Source organism: Pogonomyrmex barbatus, unplaced genomic scaffold (assembly GCF_055798465.1).
Source record: "Pogonomyrmex barbatus isolate J1 unplaced genomic scaffold, ASM5579846v1 scaffold12, whole genome shotgun sequence".
In the NCBI taxonomy this organism is placed as follows: Eukaryota; Metazoa; Arthropoda; class Insecta; order Hymenoptera; family Formicidae; genus Pogonomyrmex; species Pogonomyrmex barbatus.
The window spans coordinates 5806231-5831224 of record NW_028297108.1 but is presented as its reverse complement, the minus strand read 5'-3'; the positions used below and the strand labels follow the sequence as shown (position 1 = coordinate 5831224).

The following is a 24994-nucleotide window of genomic DNA, read 5'->3' as shown; positions in this document are numbered from 1 at the left end:
CCATGATAGAAGCTCCATGAACAAATATTTTTTGATAAGATAAAAATGAATAAAATATACATATGTTACATATATGTTGTTTTCGTTCTTTCGTAAATTCAGCATTGTGTTTTATTTGTACATAAAATTAAACATAAAATAAATCTTAAAATCTTTTCTAATTTGTTTTAACTTTTTTTTATTTATGTTATAAATTACGCAATGTCGCTTGTAACTGTTTATAATTATTGATATCTTTATATCAATTTTTATAATATAAATTATTTCTTTATAATATAAATTGTAATGATATTTATTACATCTGCGAAAATTTTAACGCATTTGTTATTCCTTGCAAATTATTTGGATGAAGAGAATGCCATGAATTTAAATCGAGATAAAAAATATCACTTTATATGATTTAGAAATAAGTGTTGCAAATATCGATAACCCATTACATTGTGAAATAGTAAGTATTTTTAATTAGGAACATGATGACAGGCATATTTGCACATTTCACTCAACTCACATACAACTATTAAATTAATTATTTTCTATTGGATATACAAAGAAGGAGTTGTTATTAGAGTAATATCGAGCAATCATTATTTGTTATTATATTTTTTCAAGTGATTTATACAAATATAATATCTAAATTAATTCTTTAAAGAGACTAATCTTGCATTCCCACACATAAACTGACTGATGTGATATTCACAAAGAGTATCCCACTTTTAAAATATACATTTCAAAATATTAATATCAGATGTACAATTATCATTAATAATATACTAATTTTCATCCAAATAGTTATATAATTTTTACATAAAATTAATTCAAAAGTATAGAAATGTTCCATTATCCTATAATACAGATATCAATAATAATGATTTAGTTATCACATACTGATATAATTTTGCTTTAAATAATTCTGATAATGTAATAGATAATATAAAACATAATAAAGGATACTCAACGCATTTATATGTGTTTCTAGAGAGATATATTTATTACAAAGCTAAATTTATTAATTAAACGTTGTCTATGCTTTCATTTTCTTTTTAATGCACAGCAATATTACATTACCTTTATTAATTAATGCTGCGAAGATTTTTATCATACAATGATGGTTGTTTTATTTTAATTAAATATATGCATTTGGTTTTCTTTAGAGTGTTTCAAACGATTATCCATATCAGTATAGAATCCAATAAATAAATATATCGCTTGTTGCTTCGAGCGTTATTTTCTTTCTCGATGTTTCAGCAACAAGCAATCTTGTTAAGCATTCTTTGTTTCGGAAGTTACAATTATGTCACATTTATTTGTCCACACGCGTTTTAGTTTATATAAAATAAATCTTCGATCCAGCAGTTACACGCAAGTATATATGTGATTATATATATGGTATACAGGTTGTAGCTAATGGCGAGGATTTTGATCAAAGTCTAAGTATAATTGCTGAATTCATAACAGCACAGAATAAGAATTTGCGAATATCGCAAAATTCACTTTTTTTCACCGCCGACTTTATGATTCATGAAATATATTAAATAAAATAATGGAATACTTTTTCGAATTTTTACACACAAACAGTTATTTATTACTTGAAATATTACTCAATTTGTAAACTTTTATTATGTAAAAGTATGCATCTCATTATTGCACGTACATAATAAATCCTATTTGATTAAAAAGATATATATATATATATATATATATATAGAAAGATAATATTAGAGATATGTATAAAATAATCTGAATTTCGTCTGAATCTTACTATTGTGAATTCACATAACTTACAACTTTGATAAATTCTCATAAATCGTCCCCACATACTTCCATCTCTCAAGGATTTACGTACATCAGAATTACTGTATATTCTGTATTCATATACTGTATTCAGATAACAGTGATTCCTCTAGCTTCTTTCTTTGCAAACATAACATTCACAACTTGAAATTTCATTAACACAGGTGCGGTCGGTGAAAGTATTTGGGTCGAGGAATAATATATAAAAGTTCGGTATTCAGCATCACACTGCACAGTGTTGCCTCACCTTTAATCAATCAAGTTCTTGCGCGGCATGCGACGTTGAGGCTGTATTTCGTTGCTCGTCGTCCGAATCGTCATCCTCCAGGCCATTAAAGAAAGATTGCAATAACGAACCGAATAATCCTTGATTACGTGGACGCGGAGGTGGAATATTGAAAAAAAGTTGGCCTATTTTATCTAAGTACTGTCGATAACATGGATCTCTATTTAGAGATATCTGGTATTGTTCACAAAGAATTGTGAACACCGCTAGTTTACCACTGTAAAATATTAAATAAAAAAAAAAATGGAAACTATATTTATATGAATATGAAGAAATGTAATCTCTCATACATGTTAAAGTATGACGTACCTGTCAATGGTTTTAAGTAGGAAAAACAAAAAATTTAATAAAGGAAGAAGATATGGCGGGCCACTACTTATTTTTGGATGTCTTGAAGTATAAGAATTGAAGGCTTCTTGCGCCGTTGCTTTGTTTTGTAAACAAAGATACCTAAAACACAATTCACAATTATTTGTTAATATTTTACATAAGTTTTCTTAAATTTGTGAATTGTCTCGATAGAGATATGCCATCCCTAAATCTTTCATCTTATTACACTTGTCTGGTTGATTATGTTACTCTTTTTTAAGATTTCTAATGTTGAAATTGATATAAAGTTAATAAACTTACTGTAAAACTGCTTGAGCTATGAAGAGATCTATTTCATTCATATATCCCCGTTGTTCGTGAAGTTCAACTAGCATCGCGGCACAACCAGAACCATCTCTACTATGTATAAAATGCTGTCTCGCCATTATGTAATTCTTTTCTGAAAAAATAGATTCATTATGTATAATATATACAAAACAGAGTGTATAATAAAATGACTCATAAAATTACCTCTCCAAAAGACTTGAGCTATCTTCTGGTGCAGATCTGGATGACCAGTTTTATAATCTGTACCCTTTACACTCCATTTAAGTGCAGACTGCACAAACACTTCCCTTTCTGGAGATGTAGGGCTCATCAAACTAAACAAGCTCGTGATCTTCTCGAAAAAACCTTGTGCAGGTACCGTTCCAGATTGTGTTAAAACATTAACAAATAAAATTCCTAAATCGGCTCCACTTGCATGCTAGAAATAAATGTACAAATAGCAATTAAATTAATGCGACTCACAAAATTAAACTTTGCTTCCTTCACAATGATCACAAGAATCCGTCCTTCGATTAATCACAATTTATTCGAAGATATGTGAATCTGAGATAAGGCGTTCAACCTCGTCGACAGAATTGCTCGAGGGAAAAGTGTGAAAATGTCTTGAACATTAATCAAGTTGACGCGAACGACGTAGCGCGTACCTGTTCGTGCTGTAACAGAAGCATCGACCCATTGTAGAGCAATTCGAGCAACTCCGAGTATTTCCTTTGGCTGAGGTATCTGTAAGCGTAGGAGGTTAGAGACGGGCAGGGTCTTTAGGGCGCGGTGGCGCGCCTCGACGGCGCGAGGCGGTCGGGTCGGCCGGCTCTCACCTGAAATACAAAGTTCGATACATCTGATGGGCCTCATAATAATTCTCCGAGTTTATCGACGCCTCCAATTTCGCGAGGACTCGCTGAACACCGTGACTGTACCGCGAGGCCATGTTTACACCATTTGGGAACCTCGCGCACGCACACGCGCGCAGTTGGCATCAGTGCGCCATCCGGTTTTCCCCGATTTCCGCACACGTGCGATTTAAATTCGGATGCGGATTTCGCGGAGCACACGGGTACACGATCGCCGATGCGCGCGTTGTATCGGTCAGGAATCGAAGCCTATTTAACACGATGCCGAGGCTGAGCGTGACGTCGTTCGATTCACGCCGAAGATCGACTGCTGCCGTTCATCGTTGCATTTTAATTTTCTACGCGATTAGTCGCGTCGCGTAATCGAACTATTTCGGTACCTGCGATGTTTTATCGATTGCGTCCGTGTCACAGATACGCCGTATTGTTCAGCTCTGTCCTCGAATTTACAATGACGAGTTAAATACTGCGCGCTAATCAAGCTAATTAACATGGGCTTAAAATCCATATTCATACTTCATTTTGTCAGTGAATGTATTCATTTCATTTATTTCCAAGATTCTACAGTACATGTTACGTAAAGTATATATTAAGTGCGCATTTAAAGGCGTATTTTTAGGTAAAAATGAAGTAATATTTCTATTATTAGTAAAAATCGATTCATTCATATATTTTCGTTGTATAATGTATAGAGATTAGATTAGGAAATAAAATTGTTTGCTTTAAATATTAATTAATTTAATTTTAATTTAATTTTTTTTTATATTATCATCGATTAAGTTAACTATATTTCGATTAATTCTATATTCACTTCCAACTAAAAGATTAATTTTAATCTCGGTTTAATTTACTTTATCTTTTTCTGATTCTAAAAATTCGAAAAGATGTATAGTAGTTAAATAATTTAAAATTAATGCACATAAGAGAGATTTATCCATAAGAAAGATTTATTTATTTATTACTCCATTTGATTTATTATATAAAATATGTATTTTCTTAATATCGATGAATTATTGATTTTTTATTGTTGAATATGCGAGAAAAATATTAGGTTAGACACAATAAATTACAAATTTTATTCCATGTAATTCTACAAAATAAATCATCGATTAAACAAATCGGAGTTTAGTCAAAGTCGAAATACAAATAGTAAAATAAATAGCAATTTCTTTTAAATAGATATAATCCATCCTAAAAATATTCAAGCAATCTCAGTTCTTGAAAAAAAACATCAAACGATAAAAATAGAAAAGTACTCGCATGCGATTGACATAAACCTTCTTATCAGCAGATTACAATATTGCGTTACAAGTTGCGTCATTTTGATTAAAGAAAATATTTAATGGAAAGATCGGGATATATCGGGAGAAAACAGTTTCCTGAATGGTCCCCCTCATAGATAAGACAGTGGGAGGGGGGAGGGGATGAGTGCGTATTTCTCAAAGCGTTAACGCGCGATAACATTTCATATCGCTCGGCCTTGCGTCATACGGCGGGGACGTTCACTCACACGGTTCAACGATCGCGCGCGATTTTCGGAGTCCACCGCCACGCCACGCTGCACCGCGCCGCGCCGCGTCGCGCCGCGATCGGCGCAATCCGTCGCGCGCCATGTCGTGCCGCGGGGCGGCGTAATATATCAATTGCAAAAAGTAATATTGATAAATGCGCAAAGTGGCGTCGCATAAGCGCGGCCGGGCCGCCCGTGTGTACACGCGGTACATGCGCGCGCGCACACAACGTCGTCATGTAACTACACGCATCGTAATACAGACGCACACATGCACGCGCGCACATACACATATGCATGTAAACACACACACACACACACACACACACGCGCATGCCGCCGCGGCCGAAAAGCGCGTAGGACACGGTGCGCCCCTGGCGGCGGACCGTGTAAGTGACCCTCGCGGAAATAATTATCGCGATTTATGTTATTTGCAAATGTGATCCGGGGGTTTAATTAATTAGGCGATGCCGAGTAGCGGCGACTGACAACGACGGACGGGCTCCTGGGGCCATCCGGCCACGTCGTGAGTGGAGTGGTGCAGCGGCGGCCGCGGCACGGGGTGAGTGGCCACGTCCGAGAGAGTAATGATGTACGTTCCACCTTACACGGCGGGTTTCCCCTGCGCGTGTCGGAAAGGGGGGCGGTGGCTCGCTCGCTCGTTCGCACGCGGCCGGCCACTTTTTTATCGGTTCTGCCTGCCGGCCCGCTCGGCGATAACAATGGCCGTGCCCCGCGAGCGGCGAGCGCGCTCGGCGTCGCTCGGAACGCCTCGACGACGTGCGAGCGCCGTACTCGCGATGGTGCCGACGGAGACGCGGCGTGTCCGAGCGCCGTCCGCTCTCCCGTCGCCGAACATCGGAGTCGCACGCTCGATAATCCCGCCGCAGCGCGGGATGCACGATTCCGCGATGAGGCGTGCTTGGCGCCCGGCGGAAATTTGCGTGTCCTCGATTATCACCCTCATTGACAGTCTCGTCCGGTGGCCGCCCGACGGCGACTTTTCCCGGGACCGCGGAGCCGCGCGCGATAACGGTTGAAGGAAATTATCGTGGCGTGTATCGATCGCTGGCGTTATTGATGTGTATCTGTGTCTCTCTTTGTTTCTCTTTTTAGTCCAGTTGTAAATAATCCTTTTATTTGTGGTAAATTATGCTATGATTTTCTACCAGATAGATTCTTTTGCGTGTGCATATTTTAATAATGATTTTGATTTATATCGAGAGATTTATGTATACAATTACATACAGAATGGACCTGGCGGAAACTATGAAGAACATTGTTGCTAAAGGTATGCAAACTGAAATGGGTCCACCGGGTGGAGGGTCAGGCTACTCTGCGACACCGAGCAGTGCTGGTTATGTCACGGAGAAGATGTACCTGCTGTTGCAAGCATACTTGCAAAACAAAGGGTGGAATCCTAGTATCGAGTTACTACAATGCTTCTCGGAATTCAAGGATGCCTCTATGATGCCAAGCGCTGCTTATTTACAGTAAATTATTTTTACTAGAACTAAATACAACTTGTGTTTTATATTTATACAAGATATTCACTGTGTTGTATTCGTTTGCAGGATGATAGCATCTAGAGTCGCATTGGATTCACAAGGAAGACTCGTTCTTAGAGAGAATGGCAAGATCATATTACCCTATGAACATTTTGCCAATGCGGTGATGTTGAAACATATGAATGGACCGCATGGTCTGCACTTGGGTTTGGAGGGTACAGTTAGAGCAGTCATGGAGTCCTATACCATCGGAAGAGAATGTTTTGGAATGGAGAAGGAATTTATCATAGAAGTCGTGCAAAATTGCCCCAATCCCGCTTGTCGGTATTATAAAAACCAATTGGAACTCAGTCAGAAGATGGGTCACATGGCACCGACTTATATTCAGGAAAATGAAGCGACTGCATCTCTTTTGCGTTCTGGGTTTCCACATAGTACAGATTTCCAGACAGTGAGCATAATTTTTATGTGATATTGTGTATTGCCTGAGTAATAATTTTTATTATATATTTGTTATTTATTTTTCTGCAGAGCCTAAGCAGTGCTAATCCAAATACACATATGGGAGGAGGATCCGCAGCGGATTTACCAGAGATGAGAGGTGCTGGCAATCAGATGAATCTTCAACGTCCTCCAAGCCGTCCGTCATTAAATATTCCACATCGGCCTGTATCGCAAGAGAAAAAAGTGCCATCGGGCAAGCAGCATTACGAATCTCTAATACCTAATATACCAATCTCCGATCACAAGTTGACGGATTTTTTACGCACCAATCTGGATAACTTGGACAATCTCACTTCTCTCGGTTTAGGAAACTTACAAGGATTAGGGAACGCCAATAAGGACCTGCTGGCGCTACACAACGGTGCATGGCCTCTAGAGGGAGAAAAGGGATCCCGGTCATCATCTACGAATTCGGAAGGTGAGAACTTTCAACAGCAATAGAAGAATGCATACTTTGAAGCATATTTATTAAACATTAAAATTAACGTATGAATTTACCATTTCAGGTGGTCAAGAAAAAATAGTGCGTGCTTTCGCAGAAGTGATGAAAAACATGGCAAGGATGAAAGCTTGCGTACGACCGGCAATGTGCAAGCCGTACGGCAAACAATCCGAAGCTTTACAAAAAAGTGATTTTCAATTTTAATGTTTTTCCCTTTTGTTTTAGATGTATTTATTGTATCGTAACATTTTATATAAAAAAATTTTCTTTTTCAAAGTAATTTATAAAAACTTTCATATTGCTTATTTCCAATTGCAGCACTGGTCGATACAATTCAGCTTGTACAATCGTTGAGAAGCTTCTTGCCACCTCCACATATACCAGTCTCGAGCTGGAAAAACGAAGATAAACACCGATTAGATCACAGCAGTACCCCTTATCTGTCAACGTTGTGAGTAATTTTACACGACGACTATTATCTTTAATCCTATTTATATTTTTACTACTATATACATTTTTTGTTTTTTTAACAGAAAAGCTGGCGCGATAGAAGAATTGTGCGAGCAGCGTAAATTAGACTAACCGTCATCTTCGCTTTACTTGCGACAGACCAAGTCTCGTCTTTTTGCGCTCTATGATGTTCTAGTCACAAGATGTTTATTGATTAGCTGGGTGTTTCGTATCTAAACAACCCGATGGATTGCTCAAAAAAAGTTGTTGGCGTTTAGGACTTCAAATACTAAGAGACAAAATGAGTCATGCGTGGACTGTGATAAACGTGGGTAGCGAGAAAAAAAAGATTTATATGTAGGGCTAAACTCACACCGTGTCATCTTAGAGATTCTTACTAGCTTTATTTCATCGCTGTAATCTAATTTCATATTGTAATTGTTCTTGATCTGCCTATGGTGCTTATTCGGTGAATAATCTCTCGATCTAATCTCACGTTACCGAAAAAGATAGTGATTTAATTATTAGATTAATAAATTATATAGGTAATATTCGACGTAAATAGCATTTATTGTATTGATTTAACAATTTGCCATTTGTGTTCTGAACTAAATTACCTGATTAATAATATATCATAAGTTTCTTTTTTATATGTATAAAACTTTAGATAGACATATAAAACTTAAGTTGAAATAAAAAACAAAGATTAAATTAAATTGGCTTAATAAAAACTTAATCAAACGTTATTTCAACATTAGATGCATAATGAAAAGATTGACAATTTTCTTGATTAATGAGCATTATTTTGTTTTACATGTTTTTAACTTGTGATAGATATAGCATACTGTATAAGTGTTTTGAATTGATATAAACCAAGTTATTTGACTAGCAGAATAATTACTGTGTTCAATTTATGTATACAATTTATATGAATGTATATATATATATATATATATATATATATATATATGCATAGTACATGTAAATTGCATACATTTTGTACATTTCTTTTATATAGATATATGTATGCGTTATTATTTATTTTTAAAATGAGATAAACGTATATCGTTGTTATTCGTAGTATTATTCAGTGAATAAGTATGCATTATAAATGTTAAATGATTTGTAAAACTTCATAAGCTCCATGGGCAGTATTTGCGGTGTGCAAGAAAATAAAAAGAAACCATTGGTCAATTCATAGATATTTTAAAAAAAAGAATTATTTCTTAGTATATACATAGGAAAAGAAAAAAACGAAATCGTTATGTCATTAGAAGATTCTTAAGGGGTGTGATTTGCACTGACGCTCAAAGACTTCATCGTGCACTAAGTATTATTACGCAGAAACGTTTTTACTCTTGTGAAAGAAATTATAAATTAGAGGACTAGGCCTTTGTGGTTTGGACGTTTCCTCGTGTAAACGGCATATCGTACCGGTTGCAGGAGTAAAATCGTTTCTTACTCGGTTGTTATATGCGCATATAAGCGATATGATAAAATGTTTCCTTCTTTCTCGATAATATAAAGTTACAAGCGTTCGTCTTTGAATGTAAGCGATAAATGCTGTGTACACCGCGATCGCAACAATAGCGCGCGGCACTCGAATGCGTGGGGCTCTGTTTTTATGGGCTGTGTGTAAGTATCCGCAAGAATGCGAAGTTTTGGCTATCAAATAGCAAAATTTTATATGAATGCGCGTATGTTGAAGATGTCTTTCTATACATGTATCTGTTATTATTTACTATACGTATGCAGCGAATGTGCCGATCGATTACCATTTAGGAGTCGGATCCATGATTTGGAGAATCATGTGAATTATTTCTTTTTTTTTTTTATTTTGCTCTTTTTTTCGATTCTTTTCTTTTCGATTCTAGATTATTTTCTTTCATTCTGTATTGTGTGATTCGCTTTCTTTCATTCTGTACTGTGTTGTATTCGAAAATGTGGGAAGCATGCGGAGAGAAACGATGACAATTAACAAATCTGAAGAATAATTCTCGACAGTAATTCTTTATTTGTGATCACGGCTATTGTAGCTGTTTAAACGAATGCAGATCCGGCTTCTATAGACTGCGTTTTTGTTGACATACATATATAATATATATATATATATATATATATATATATATATATATATATATATATATATATATATATTGACAAGAAGGCTGCTGCAATATGGTTCATAATTCGACGATAACTTGTTGCACACCAAAGTGTATTTCCAATAACTAGGTGGACTTATTTCTTATAATATTACATATTATTATTACATAAAAAAATGCAAACGTAATGTCGTTTGTATTGCGATGGATCGGTCCGTGTGATCAACGCAATTAAGCATAACCATGACTAAGTCGTTGCAATTTATGCCAAATAGAGAAAAGGGAGCGCGGAAACAGAGTCTGATAAGAAAAAGAGTCAATTTGACATACCAAAATAGAATTTCGAGATACGTAAAACATTTAGAGGCTGCGTTCGAGATAAATCCATAATCCATCTTAATTTATCGATCATTGAACACGATAGAGCGATTGCTCAAAATTGATGAGAGATTTGTGCGTTTATCTTTTTTAAAGCAAAAGTTGTAGCACTGCAGCAAGTTTTCTTATTTTCCGTTTTATATTCATTATATTGTTAACGATAACATCTTATATTCTAGATTTAGAATTATCATTGAAAGATTATCGAGAAATTCATTTCGTTCATTTTTTGTGATTTCATTACTGCAGTTGCTGCAACTGATACCATAGTGTGCGTTAGTTTAAATATTCTGTTTTGAATATCGTTCGTTAATTCATACTAGTTTAAATAATTAACAAGATTTAATTCTAGAGGAATGTTCTCTTGAACGGAGTCGAACACACAAGGAGGAGAGCAGAAAAAGAAGAAATACAGATTTCGTTTCCGGATCTCGTTACTCTCGCGCCATATCTATACCATACCGTGTACATGTTTCCGCACCGAATTTGACAGTAAGATGATAAACGATTATAAAATGCACACCGTCGGTCCGTCGTTCCCTTTTTAAACTCGGATCGCTAATCGATATTCGTACACCAAACGCTAACCGCTGTGTCTGCACATTAAGCTCGTCGTCGCTTGCCAGTATTGCTCTTCTGTATTCTCGCATAATTCTAATTCATGACAGCAATTATTAAAGTTTTTACAAGTGTGAAAGACACGCTCGGTATCATTTCCTCCCGTTGTCATCTTTAGTCTCTCCTCCCTCTCCCCATCCCTGTAAACGTATCGTACACGCGATCCACTTATCTTTGAGTTCTAAAAGTTCCTTCGTAGAGAAACACCGTCGTTTACCGCGAAGTTGCAAGATCGTGTACTAACTGGCTGTGCCTCCAGCACGAAGATCACGTCGTCCAGGAAGTAATACGACTGTCCCAGATCGCCCTCGCACAGGTACGGCAGTTTGCTCCAGACGAGGCATCGCAGACCTATCGGGGCGAAGATCCGGTCGATTAGACTGATTATCTGAGTCTCGAGCCCGTTCCCTCGCACCGGCAGACACTCCGACGGTTTGTGATTACCCCTTTCGCCAACCTCGACGTAGGGGCTAAACGGTAGTACCAGAGCGACGACCAGCCTGCCACCGGGAGCCAGCGAGGTTCTCAGTAGCCTCAGTAGAGTATTCGGACGATCGCAACGGTCAAGGAGATTCAAGCAGAGGATGACGTTGAAAGGACCGGCTTCCTGGTGCCATCTCTCCACATCGAGTACTCTGCGAAAAAGCAAAGATCTAAAGGGTGCATTCGGATTCTCTCTGTACGTATGTAGATATTTGAATGTTTTAATTTTCTTACAATTTTGACGCTTTATATATTTAAAATAAAAATTTACTACATAAATGTTAAAAAAACAAAAATTAACTTTATATTTGAGATTTTATTTTAATTCGATCATTCATGAATCTAATCGGTTTTAATCTATTTTTTTTTTTTTTATAATAGCTTTTCAACATCAGTCCGTATTGTGTTACAAAGAAAAATCAATAAGTTCCAAGGAAAAGTTCTTCGGATCTCGGGAATAATCAGAGTTTTACGAAATATCGCGTGGCAGTCGCGCGTACGGTAACGGGTGCACGTGACGAAAGTCGAATCGAGATTTCTTCTTGGCGGAATAGTTTTTCAGAGATGCAGGCCGGAGAAACGGGAACTCCAGACGTCGGCTAATTTTACGCGGAGCGGACGGAGGGGGTGCGTCCGGAGTAGTATCCGGATAGTTGGAGTTCTATAAAACGAGTTACGAGTCCGTCGCACACACCACCCCGCGAGCGCTCATTTAAAATTCGAGTGGCGACCCCGCGCTGAGAGCGCTGAGAGCCACGCTCTGGCAACGCTCCGGATCCGACGGTAGTGGTGTCCGCTCCGACCCGCTCCGGGTGTAAAACCACCGTAAACTTCTACTCCAATCAATTCGACGCAATAAACTTGTTAGTGGCGCATCGTGTTGAGAATATTACGTATCGACACGAGCGTCGACAAGCGCCGCTCATCGTCGTTCAGCGCGGCCGGCCGGCGCGAACGCGCGGCGGGACCAGCCGGCCCGCCGATCAATTATCTTATCTCACTTTATAATGAAGCCCACGTTCTTAGAGATAACCGTAATAACACCGCCCGTGATGGCCCCTCAATTCGCTCCGGGAACGGTGCGCATAATTGCGCGCGTTTATATTATCGGGGATCCGTATCGAGTAATCGCGAAACCGCCGTACTCGCCGATCTCTTATTGATCCGATTCGCGTTACATTGATTTGCATAAATTGGATGTTTTTACTCTTTTTTTTACTCTTTTCTTTTCTTTTTTTTTTTTGCCATCGTGTGTAATAGAAGCTAATTATTCGTTCGATCTGAAACGAGCGCAGGAAAAAATCCTCGAAGAGGATTTGAATCTTGGAATATTTTTGCGACAGAGAAAAAATAAAATCGATTAAAAATGATTTGTGATAATTCACAAAAACAAATGGAATACGGAATGTGAGGGTTAAATAATTTTCTCGGGATTGAAAATGTCAAGGAAAGTCGCGAATACGGCGCTTTAAGCCGTGATGAGGATAAAATACGTGTCGCGCGAATCTATGGCGAGTATGCGTCGCCGTTACGAGAAAATGCAAATACACATTCAAGGAGCGGAGATTCCACCGCCCACCATTGGCCGCTCGTATTCGATTCGAAGAATGTAATCTGTTTCGCGTTCTCGCATATACGACTCCGCGACTCTCGCAAGGGAGCTTTGCAGTTGAAAAATTCCCGCCCAGCCAGTAAAGATTCTTCTTGGGATATTCGGATCGAATCGCCTTTGCATAAGCACATACAATGACCGTAATAACGCTTGATTTCGGAAATATTCCCCGTCCCTTGATCTCAAATATGCGAATTAAGTTACATGCCGCGCATTCGCGTATCCTACATGCTTGTACAATAATAGAAAGATATATATATATATATATATATATATATATATAATAGAAAGAAATATATAATATATAACTATATATTAAGTATAAAATATAAATATATATAATAGAAAGAAATATATAATAAGAATTTTAATGGTCTTTTCAAGATCAGCGTGTCGGAGGATGTGTGTGTGTGTGTGTGTGTGTGTGTGTGTGTGTGTGTGTGTGTGTGTGTTAAATTTGCGAAATTAACAGATTATTGTGTCACATTCGTAAGTCATCACATTTGTGAGAAATCCGTGTGCCGCGCCGTCGTAAAAATGGATTCCCGGAAGATTAAATGCACGGCTACTTGATGGAATTTACATACATGAATTTCCTTTTCGCCAGAGCCCACCTCATGGGGGGCGAGATATCCGTGGCGTACACCTTTTCGAAGAGATGCGCCACGTGGGCGGTGGTTGCGCCATCACCTGCTCCGAGATCCACCAAGGAATGCCAGGGGCCCGTGAAGCCGCTCGCGTCCATTAGCTTTTGAAATTGTTCGCTGGAGAACACGTGCATGGAACCGCGGCCCAGCAATCTGCGACAATATGAGAATTTTTTTACTGTAAAAATATTCACTTTACGAATGGCTCAGAGAATGAACTGATAAAATTGTTCCTTTATCTCGTTTAGAATATCTATATTTAAATAAATAAAAATTATAGCTGCTTAAATATATCAAAGTTGTTTCACAATAAAAATATCAAATCAAGTTACACAGGGATTAAAAACAAATTTGAAAATTATATTCTGGCTAATCTTCTTCTTTTCATTAAAGCAATGTACCGAATGGATTTTTTAATACATTTGCTAAAATTGTCTGCGATATTTAAGTTTGAGCTTACGAGAGAACAAATCGTGTACAATATAATACGACAGACTTAACGAAGGCTGTGCTTCAGCGTTATCATTAGGCGCACTTTTACTGCATATTACTGGCCGATAATGCATCTTCGCCATGAAACTTTACGAAGTCCGGACTTAATTAGGCTCGTTACGAGGCACATAATCGCCGCGTGTCCCCGTTTACATTCCGTCATGCAATTTCATCGGGAAGCAATATGTTCGGAAAATAGGAGAGACAAAATCGAAGATTATCGGGCCTGGCTTATTCTGTGTCGCGTCGTAATCAATAATCTATCGCGAAAATTACAGAGGCAATTCCTTCTCGGAGACTTACTTGGAAATCAACGGCGATCACAACAGAGTAAGTCTAGATCTGAATAAGAATCATCTCAATTTTGGCATACAGGTAATCTGCGTCTCTCGAAATAAAAATCAATCAAGCATCATGCTGAATTCATCCTGATTAATTTATGTTAACACAGTCAGATTTTAATCGGATTAGGTTTATCCGAACTCTCGGTTCGCTAATTTTTTTCGAGTATAATTTTTTTGCTTTCGTATAAACACACGAGGCCGGGCAACACGTCCCGATCTTGCGGTTCTTCGCTATCTATCGATCGATCCAACGAACGAACGAACGAACACCTGCATATAGAAATCGAATCCCCGAGGCATCTCCGCGGCAGCAGGTTGCCCCGCGGAATTCGTCGATGTCATCCGGGATAGAGGAGGAGGGGGAGAAGAGAGAAAGAGAGAGAAAGAGAGACAGAGCGAGTGAGGAGCGGAGGGGTACGACTCGCTTCCACCCCCATCCCTCGATTTCTCCTCCGTGTGCGGAGGTATCATGAGGGAAAAAGGGGCGGGTTCATTTGAAAATACCAGAGTCGTCGCCGGCGTTGCACGGCGCACGGCGATCCATCAATGCCGCGGAACGCGGGATTTTGATCGTGAATTCGGTTACCCCCCCGGCGTTATAAATAAGGCGATGGTGGTCCGCGCGCGGAGGCCGGCCCTCCTTCCCGCTTCCACTCCTCGTCCGATTCCCCGATTCTGCCTCCCTCCGCTCTCCCTTTCTTTTCCCCCCCTCGTCGCTTTCCTCTTCCTCTCTTCTTCGGCACCGCTCGGCTATGGCCGGTGCCATCAATTAACGAGCACCTTCTGGCCCCATTGAATAATAAACAAGAATAAGAAAGGAGATGGAAGAGGGACGAGAGAACCTCATGGGAGAGACAGAGATGGAGATGGAGAGAGGAAAGAAAGGGGAACCCGCGCGCGGACCCGGTTGGCGCATTGTTCGTAGTATCGTCCGGCTCCTCTACCTTGTTCCTTCTTTCTGCGGATCCTTAAGTCACCCCTCTCTCCCTCCTTTATCTCCCTTCCTCCCGTTCTACATGGAGCTCACCTTCGTATACGTCGCGCATGGTCCTCTCGCTCCTGTTCTTATTCCTGTTCCTTTTCTCTCTTCGTCCCTCTTTCCCCTACCCTGGTTTGCCCTTCCGTCCCTCGTCCTCCCCCCCCTCTCCTGCTCTCTTTGTTTTCTATCTTTCTCCCTTGTGCGCGTACCCACTCCTTTTCTGGGCTCGTTTCCATTGTCAGCCACCCAGCACCACCACCATCACGGTACAGTCAGATCGTTCTCGTAGCCTCGGCTGCAAACTTCGTGCGGAAAAGAGGGAAAGGAAGGAAAGCAGGGAGAGAAAGAGAGACTCGGACGAACACGCGTGTGCGTGTGGCCGCGGTGATATATACGCGCGGTCCACAAATCAGGTCCGCAGATCGCAGCGGCTTCGTCGGCGGCGCGAGCGACAATTAATTCGCCGCTTTTGCTCTCTCGGCTCCTCTTCCTCCCCCTAGGCCCCATTGTATGCGCGCGTACCTGCTCGCATATAACTATCTCTCTCTCTCTCTCTCTCTCTCTCTCTCTCTCTCTCTCTCTCTCTCTCTCTCTCTCTCTCTCGTTTCCTCCCTTGTCATCCTCCACGATTTGGAACACTTCCTTCTCTCTCTTTCTTGCTCTTGGACTCTATCTCCGCACGTTTCTGTTTTATCGGACTACTAGGGCCCTTTTTGCCTCGTTTGAACAAGGGTTGGAGGCAGAGAGGATCCCTCGAGCTGTAAAAGCGCGGCTTTAATGTGGGTCCGACGTCATGCGGTCTAGCTCTGCGGCCACGCCGTGGCCGGACTTAAAAAGGAGCGTCGAGAGAAACGCGGAGCAATTATATATATGGAGATACGGGGTGGTTGGTATCCCCGATCACATTGGCTATTGGTGTCGGAAACTTGTAGGAGACGTTAAGCCTGTCACGGGGACTTTTTTCAGATTGTAAATAAAATTATTTCTCTTATTTGTTCGTTAGACGCACAACACAGAAAAAATTCTAGAAATTAGTTCAGATATAATTTATATATATTTATACATATCATGAAGAAAAGAAAGCAACATAAATACGAATATAATCTTCAAAAAATTTAAATTATCAATAATTACTGATTAAATTTAATTTTTCACCTTTAAAGCAACACGAGTGACATTCGTAAGCACCAATCGATTCTGCAATAACGAAATTGTATTGCGTATTCGGGAAAGATATGCATCTCAGGATGAGAAAATTAAACTCGACGTGTATTTTGTTCATTAATATTCCTAATGTGAGATCTATTCATTATGCGGAGATGTCGGCTGGATGGTGAAATCGATTTAGGAGGAGACGCCATGGACATCGATAGTCCCCGTTCGCCGGCGGCGAGGACAGGATAGCGCCGTGTACGTCCGATAACGATCTCCCCGCAGGACGATTATTTACAATTCCAGCCACCCACTCTCGCAGTCGACCCGGGCCGTGCTTCAATTTTTGTCGCGCAGCCGAGCTCGCTCCGTCGTGGAGAGCTTAAAGCTCGGGGCTTTTATCGGAGCGCGGCGAAGGGGAGGGGAGGAGGGCCTCCTCGCTCGCGCGGGGCCTCACGATCGTAAAATAGCCCGGAGGGCGAGCGAGCGAGCTGGTAGTGTTAAAGAGGCGCTCGGCGGAGGATCGTTTACCTAATAATAGCAATAATATGTAAATGCGATGCGTATCGAGCCGCCATCGAAAGAACGGGCCGCGCGCTACGACGCCATTGTTTGCAAATCCTCGGTCGAGCGAGCGATCTGGCGAGATCGGTACCGTTGGCTCGCCTCCTCTACGTCGCTCGATGCGATTTTCTTTCGCGCGCGGATCCTCGCCGGGCATTGTGTGCGAGTCGCCACGCGCGAGCAATATCGATTTGCGAGTGCATGATGCATCGGAAACAATTAATTGAAATGATCATTGATATTGGTGCACTAAGTCTCAAATTTTTTTAAATGCTAAAATTTTGATCGAATACAAATTTAAAAATAATTTTGTCGGGCCAGCCAAATAATTGTAAGTGACTTAAACATGACGATAATACGATAAACATTTTTTATATTCCAGTCAATTTGATCTTACGTAATTATCTTCATGGCGCAATGAAATTATTTTCTGATGTACATGTAGTCAAATTTTTAGACACTTCAGCAAAACAGTTCTTAAATTTTCATTTATTTTGTTTTCAATCAATCATGATTTGATTAACTATGTATTTTTTTTTTATACAATAAGAGACAGCAACATTTATGAGAATGCAAAAGCATTAAATACATTTGGAGTAAATATTTTAAAAGGCATACGTTATATATTTTGAGATGTCGATCCTTTATCAGCGCAATATGTAGTTATTACATTCGATTGCACGTTGAGGACATCGCGTTAGGATTGTACATTTTAAAGAGTTACTCCAGAAGGTACATATATATATATATATATATATATATATATATATATATGCACCTTCTGGAGTAACTCTTTAAAATATATATATATATATATATATATATATATATATATAGAGTACGATGATAACTCGATTGGATCTCGTCACGCTCGAGAATACACGTGATTCGAACGATCATTACGTATTCACATTATTAAGCGCACGAACGAAATGTAATTCTGTAATACGGTGCGAGACGGAACTTTTCAGAATTCGTCCTGAATGGATTAATGAACCGAGTGACATGGGATCTTTCCTCTCTCTCTCTCTCTCTCTCTCTCTCTCTCTCTCTCTCTCTCTCTCTCTCTCTCTCTCTCTCTCTCTCTCTCTCTCTCTCTCTCTCTCTCTCTGATTGGGGCAACACTTAAGGAATCTGGCCAGTCATCTTTACCTTCGTTTGTCGTCGTTTTGAACGAGCAACGAGCCGCGTCCTGACCTTTCTCTCTCCCCTCCTTTTTTTTCGATGTCAATTCTCTCGTCGGTTCCTCCGATACGTTCAAATTCTCTCTATATCATCGGCCGAGATTGCTTTTCGAGATCGTTTAATGCACTCACGCTCATCGATGTTTAACGCAAACTGTATACCTGTGTTTATTCGTGCAATGTTCCACGTAGTTATTAATTTATAATTGAAGTTTAATGTTGTTATGTAAAAAAATTAGTACATGAAAAGAAGCTTTGCTGAAATTATCAAAACATTGATCAGATACACGTTTGAAAATAATTCTACTGGGTCAAAATAATTATACAGAACGCTTAATCATGATTACATCATATTGCAAAAATTCTACATATTCTAGCAATTAATGTAAACATAAATATTTTCATCAAATTTTTAAATATTTCAGCAAAATTGTTTTTTTCATGTATCTTTCGATACTAGTAAAACTTGATACTTTGTATAATATAATTTAGTGTTATAATCTTTTTATCATCCTTATAATTTGCTATATATAGTGTTACATTTTTATTGTAATGTAATAATAATTTATTCTACTTTTTCTTGAATATCGATTACTAGATAATTATAAATTCGGTGGCGAGATCTCATTGGGGAGCAAAGAAGAATCGCTCTTCTCCTACTATATCTTATGCGGAATAAAACTTGGAGCCGGTAAATTCTCGCGATATTACTTTCCTTAGGTGCATTCAATCAATGTCCGCCAACGTGAAAAATGTATTTCGAATCGGAGAAAGCAAAAGGACCGGCGAAACTCAGAAAATTTCATAGATCATTGGCCATCGCGGCAGAGCGCGGGAGAGAAGCCATCGGGAATTTCCCTTAAAAAATTTTCTTTGAAGTCTAGCACATTTATGAAACACATTATAGCTCTTGCGAATAATAGAAAAATTGCAAATTATACTCTTGCGTTCTTCGAAACGAGAGCAATGTTCGTTGACGATTTTACCTCCCTCAGCCTGTTCAATTAAAAATCATATCGATAAATTTCTCGTTCTGAAAATAAAAATCATACACGGAGATGGGCATCACGAGTTTATCGCTAAACAGCGTGAAACGCAATGTAGCAAAGGGTGCAGCAGTTTGCCGATGATGTCGTGGGCAAAAATACGGCTAGGTAAAAAAATGTAAAAGGGAAGCGTGCGAAAGAAAGCGCACGAGAAAGGAGCCGAGGATCCTTCGCCCTGATATCATTGCGGCTCATCTTCTCCTTCTGCTTTTTTCTCTCTTTCTCGGCGCGATTATACAATCGACGTTAGCCCCCTCCTCTCCTCATCCCTATGCGCGCATACGCACGCGGATGCGGAGATGGTAGAGGTAGACCCAGACACACGTAACAAGAACGACATGCCTTGCGCGACGTGTGTACTCTCGTAGTGACAATGTAAGTGGAGTCTTCGGCAAGCATCGGCCACCTTCGCCAGTCGACTCGATTCGACGAGGGAGAAGGGAACGGCAAAGGGAGCGAATTTATCTCGCGGGGACCCCTTGCGCGCGCGGCGGGGTCCGGTGTCGCGGGGGTGGGGATGTCGCGGTGCGAGAGGAAGAGAGAGATGGAGAGAGATGTGGCGAGACACATGGACCGCTCGCAGAATCGACGGAGAGGGGGATGAAAAGAGAGGGATGACGGAAGGGATGGGAACGAGGAAGGCAGCGAAGGGAGCGAGAGGAAACCGACGTGTATTTAGCATTCCCCATACCGGCGTAGCGTCTCGTTAGCTGTCTTCTCTCCCTCCCTCTCTCTCTTTTCCTCTCGTCCTCACTGCCTTTACCGGTCTTTCTTCGTTGATGGAGCACATAGAACGCGGGTACGAGTCCGTAAGATCCGAGAGGGTGGGTGCAGGGTAAGAGGGCGCGCGAGAGACGGAGAGGGAAGTGAACGAACTCGAAGCTGGGGATGCTGGGTAGGCGTGGACCATGGACCACCCTGTCCACGGCGGCTGGAGGGGAGACCACGCCACCGCGACCGTCGAAAGGGGGGACGGACGGGCGAGAGGCATCGAGGGGTGACGAAGGGAGGGATGAGGGGCGCCGTGGACAATAATAATTATTATACACGCCGGAGTTTTGCAAATGCTGTCCTTCGAGGGTAGCTGGCGACGTGGGGAAGAGGAGAAGGGAGGTCGACGGACGGAGTAGGTGCCGCGAACGGCCACTCGCTATCTCGCCCGGTTACAAGCGGGGGAGGCCAAGAAAGGGTGAGAGAGACGGGATGCGAAGGGGGAGACGAGTGATTCTTAAACGGGATCGTTATGCGAGTCTTTCCCGTGCTCTCTTCCTTCTCTCCCGTGCTCTCTACGATTGCCTCGTTCTCCTCCCCCTCCCCTATTTCTTGCTCTTCCTTCATTCCTCCCCTGCACCTTATATAGTTGGTCGTTCGTTTCACCCGTTAGATCTACCACTGCACCGCTCCGTTCAGCCACAGCCACCCCTTCGCCACACAGTGGACGCGCGCGTATAGTACATTGAGCAACTCTGTGAATCCGTATTGGGAGAAGGTCTATATATGTATATATAATGCGCGAGATGTATGTATCCGTATGTAGCGTGGCGCAGATCACACGTCGCATATCGAGACTCGAGAGCAGACGCGACCCCTTCCGTCAGTCCTCTTTTGATCCGACGAGACGTCCACGAGCGGTGGAAGTCTCCCTCTTCCCTTCGTGCCGCTCCGCCTCGTTAATTTTGTCAATTTTCTCGGGATGCCTTGAAATTCTTTCATCTTTCTTTTATCTTTCACCTATCTCTTCATATCTCGTTCAACGACAAAAATACAGTCTGTTGCAAAAATTGCGGGGTATGAATAATTTTATGTTAATGGAATTCTGAAATAAATATAAAATGCCTAAAAGGTTCGAGTTAACATTTTTAACATATCGCGACACATTTTCGTTCCAGGTCAATCCGAAAACTTGTACAACGGATGGAATCTTGACGCGCACTTCTGCACGGAATTCATCGACACCGGCCGATTTTCTCAGCGATTTCGCACGCGTTTTAAGAGCGTCGTGTAACGTGGCTGAGAAATATCCAATCGCTTTATCTCTGTAACGTGACGGCGAGGGGCGATCGTTAATTTCGGTCGAGGCCACGCGACGCCGTCGGATTTTTCGAGCGGACGGGAAGTCGAAGAGGACGAGGCGCGCGCTATTCGCCAGGGAAATATACACTTTTATAACTCGTTTCTCTCCTCGCCGGCACTGGCTACGGCAAATCCCTCTCTTGACGGGGACATTTCTGAATTTTAGACGCTTTAAACATTGTGATTTCGCGTACGAGCGTCATGCGTACTATCCGTGTGTCGTAAAAGAGTCGAGAAAAAGAGAGGGGTTGATCTTTGTTCAAGAAAATAGGAAAGTGAGGTTCTTCCCTTCTACTATTTTCCTCGGCGATGTTTAAGAAGTTGTCAAAAATGAGTTCTTCATATCATTAATTGTGTCTATTTCGCCGATTATGTATCCTTTCGTGTTTCGATTAAAATACACGGAAAAAACAGTCTTGCCAAAATAAAATATCATAAAAGATGTTTAAACATGATAATAACAATGATGAAAAATTTTCGATATTCTAGCTACCAATTGAAATGTCCTACATAAATCATTTTGACGGTTCCATTAAATTATTTTCAGATTTGTATCTATATCCAAAAATTTTTAAATAAGAGATTCGATCTCAAGAAAGGAGATCTCTTCTTGAGATCAAACAAAAATGACAAAATAGAAGAAAGAATATACTTAATTAAAGGCGACATTAAAATATAAATAGGCAATTTTATAAATTTACACGAATATTTATAGGTTTTACACGTTTATACGAACGTGTCGTATAAGTCACAGCACGCCCCCCATCTTACTTTAAAGTCGGCCACCGCAAAGACAAACCGTCCGACAACTAAGGCGACTTAAACTTGACCGTTCTCGAAAAGCATTTTTATCCAGTAGCAGTTGGGACGACGCTGGCGCGGGCACGTGAATCAGAGGATTTATTATTTAGCCGGACATATTTAGCGGCGCACGTAGCAGACAGGGACGTATCCTTCCTCCTCGGCTATCCTGTTTCGGCACGTTTCGTACACGCGAACAGCACTCGGATGCAGCGGCGGCGTGTGCATTATGCACCGGTAGACTCGGCGGAGCCGAGCTGGCGACTCGTGCGCCTGCATGTATGCACTTGGCTGCATGCGCTCGTCCTCGTCGCATATTCGTCATTAGTCACGTGTGGAAAGGGGACGGGAAAAATTCATTTCCGTAAACTCATAATTCGATTACAGGATACTTTCTCTGTCGCATAAGAAAAGGATTCTGATAATAACGTGTTGTCACGTTGAGAAAAATGATCTTAGGCAGTATCGTAGGTACATAGAAAAATTAGCTAAAATAATATAATAAAATGGATAATAAAATGGATGAATGACTAGCAAACGCTGTGTTACTGCATATGTTTTGTATCGATACAGATGACAGAGAAATTGTTATATCTGAACAATTTGTCAAATTTAGCAGGAGAGGCTCTTTGTGACGTCCGATCAGATAATAGCCAGTCACACTTTTTGTAAAAGTAATCGTGTGATTTGATTATGAAACCTAAATTTTCTTGCATGTATTGTTAAAATATTGCTGTTATAAATTCTACGTATGACAGACATTTTTTTAATAGATACAGAAAACAGCGATACACTTTAGCTATAATATTTAGAATTCGATCATAAAAACATTTTTTTTTAATGTAACACTTCATTGAACTTCATATTGCTGTTTTTAGAGTAAAGAAATTTTCGATTAATTTTGCATTGAAGTTGAATTTAATATTTAATTCAGTTCAGTATATTGAATTAATTTTAATGTTATCTCAAATTCTAAGATTAAAAATTTATAGGAACAACGCTACGTATTGTATTGTCTAAGTAATAGAATCGATGTAACCGGTTGTTTATCGATTACGATCGATTCTATTACGATTGCTTTACGATAGTATACTTTCAGTTTAATAGTTTCATCCCTTTCGTAATACATTGTAATTCGCATGCAACGAGAATATGTGAGATATTATAGTAATGCGAATTTATGTAAGGTAGCATGATTGATAGTTGGTAAACCGTGTAGAAAAGAAAAAAATAGAGCAAAGCAACAATGCTGTATCATTACGCGCATCGCGTGTATTGCAAAGCTAAAGGGTGAATTTTAAAGAGACTCTTTCTCGGAGCAACTTGCTGCTTTTTCATCACGTTTGCCAGGCGTTTCCCTGGAAAGAATGGATTAATACGCAAGTAACAAGGCTTGTTATTGTTACACGAAAAAAACTTTTCACTTCAACCGTTATCTAGTGCACAATCGTAAACATCTGTGAATCAACAGTGTATTTACGTGGTATGCAAAATATTATATACATGTTGTAATATTTGAAATTTTAGAAATCCTTCCCCCCAAATCGCCTCTGACACTTATCAAAATAACAGAATATTTTCTTTCCGCAATTGCATCGCATATAAAGCAAGGCTTATACATAAGTAAAGAAAATATTTCTATTTTTTTCTGAAGGGTATATTACTTTGTGATATATGAGAAGGTTGTTTTCGCTTTATAATTTTCCGGTAATTACATTTAACCTGTGTTCTACCTTGTTCTACTACGTGCAAACAATAAAGTAGCTCAAATAATGCATGTTAATTGACTTGTTGGATATAGTAACCCTATACATTCGTATGTTGCGTTTATATACAGTTCTACGAAGACAATATTGAGGCGAATCGATATCGCCCGACTGCTGCGCGTGCCAGTTTCGATGGTAAGAGATAGTATAGCATATATTTTGCTGTTTTTTTTTTTTTTTTAAAACATAGTACTACGTAATATTTAGTAATGAACTATGCAATATTCCATAATTTAAATCAGTCGTATTATTATCACTTTGAATTAAATGAAGAAAAGAACATTTCACTTTTCGTAGAAAGAAAAAGTTTATTTTTTAATTAAGCCGTTATAAATGCAAATAAATAAATTAACATATGTATATTACGTACACATATAATGTCAAAAAAATTGATATAATTCGTCGATATAAAAAAAATCGATAGAATTCGTCATACTTTGTCGGAGTATGTGGCCAAAATTATATCTCTTCGAGCGATATGTTCAATTAAGCAGGTCTCTTTAATTACGTTAGAGAGAAACGGATGTGAAGACACGAACAGGAAACACCCCTTTCGCAGCAACAGGAGGATACGAAACCGCCCCTTTCCTGACGCGCGTCGCTCCCGGAAAGAGTTAATGAGTAATTAACAGAGCGCAAACGCGCGCCGGCGCGGCGCGGCGAGGCGCCTCGTCACTCGGTCCGGGAATAATCCCTCAGGGCACCGCCCCTCGTCGTCGTAATTACTGGTCATAACCAGGAACGAGAGACA

At 40.1% G+C, this 24994-nt stretch overlaps 3 protein-coding genes across 8 annotated transcripts in view; 1 reads left to right on the top strand and 2 right to left on the bottom strand.

Moving 5' to 3' along the window:
- Nucleotides 1-581: 581 nt before the first annotated feature.
- LOC105430917 (Golgi to ER traffic protein 4 homolog) lies at nt 582-4126 on the bottom strand. The gene is made up of 6 exons (XM_011644713.3): nt 3550-4126; nt 3379-3457; nt 2918-3152; nt 2708-2846; nt 2387-2527; nt 582-2294 (listed from the first exon to the last, which is right to left on the bottom strand). The coding sequence occupies exons 1-6, from the start codon at nt 3660-3662 to the stop codon at nt 2045-2047; spliced, it is 957 nt and encodes a 318-aa protein (XP_011643015.1). The 5' UTR covers nt 3663-4126; the 3' UTR covers nt 582-2044.
- Nucleotides 4127-5037: 911 nt separating this feature from the next.
- On the top strand, nt 5038-11179 carry LOC105430915 (uncharacterized). Of its 5 annotated transcripts, XM_011644711.3 has the most exons (8): nt 5038-5687; nt 6346-6588; nt 6670-7054; nt 7135-7300; nt 7415-7525; nt 7614-7736; nt 7868-8000; nt 8083-11179. In XM_011644711.3, exons 1-8 carry the CDS (start codon nt 5683-5685, stop codon nt 8129-8131), a joined length of 1215 nt encoding a protein of 404 aa, XP_011643013.1. In that variant the 5' UTR covers nt 5038-5682; the 3' UTR covers nt 8132-11179. The 5 variants fall into 5 exon arrangements, with proteins under 5 accessions (XP_011643013.1, XP_011643010.1, XP_011643011.1 ...); XM_011644708.2 differs by having other exon boundaries at nt 5042-5687; nt 7135-7525; XM_011644709.2 differs by having other exon boundaries at nt 5044-5657; nt 7135-7525.
- Nucleotides 9991-24994, bottom strand: part of LOC105430916 (protein-L-histidine N-pros-methyltransferase) — a 36079-nt gene continuing 21075 nt past the window's right edge. The window contains exons 3-4 of one of the 2 annotated variants that reach the window (XM_089071652.1): nt 13783-13995; nt 9991-11735 (exon numbers count right to left, since the gene is read on the bottom strand). In XM_089071652.1, coding sequence (XP_088927778.1) covers nt 11282-11735; nt 13783-13995 — 667 coding nt within the window. In that variant the 3' untranslated portion in view covers nt 9991-11281. The remainder of the gene's footprint in view (nt 11736-13782; nt 13996-24994) is intronic. The other variant, XM_089071653.1, reaches the window with a different exon arrangement.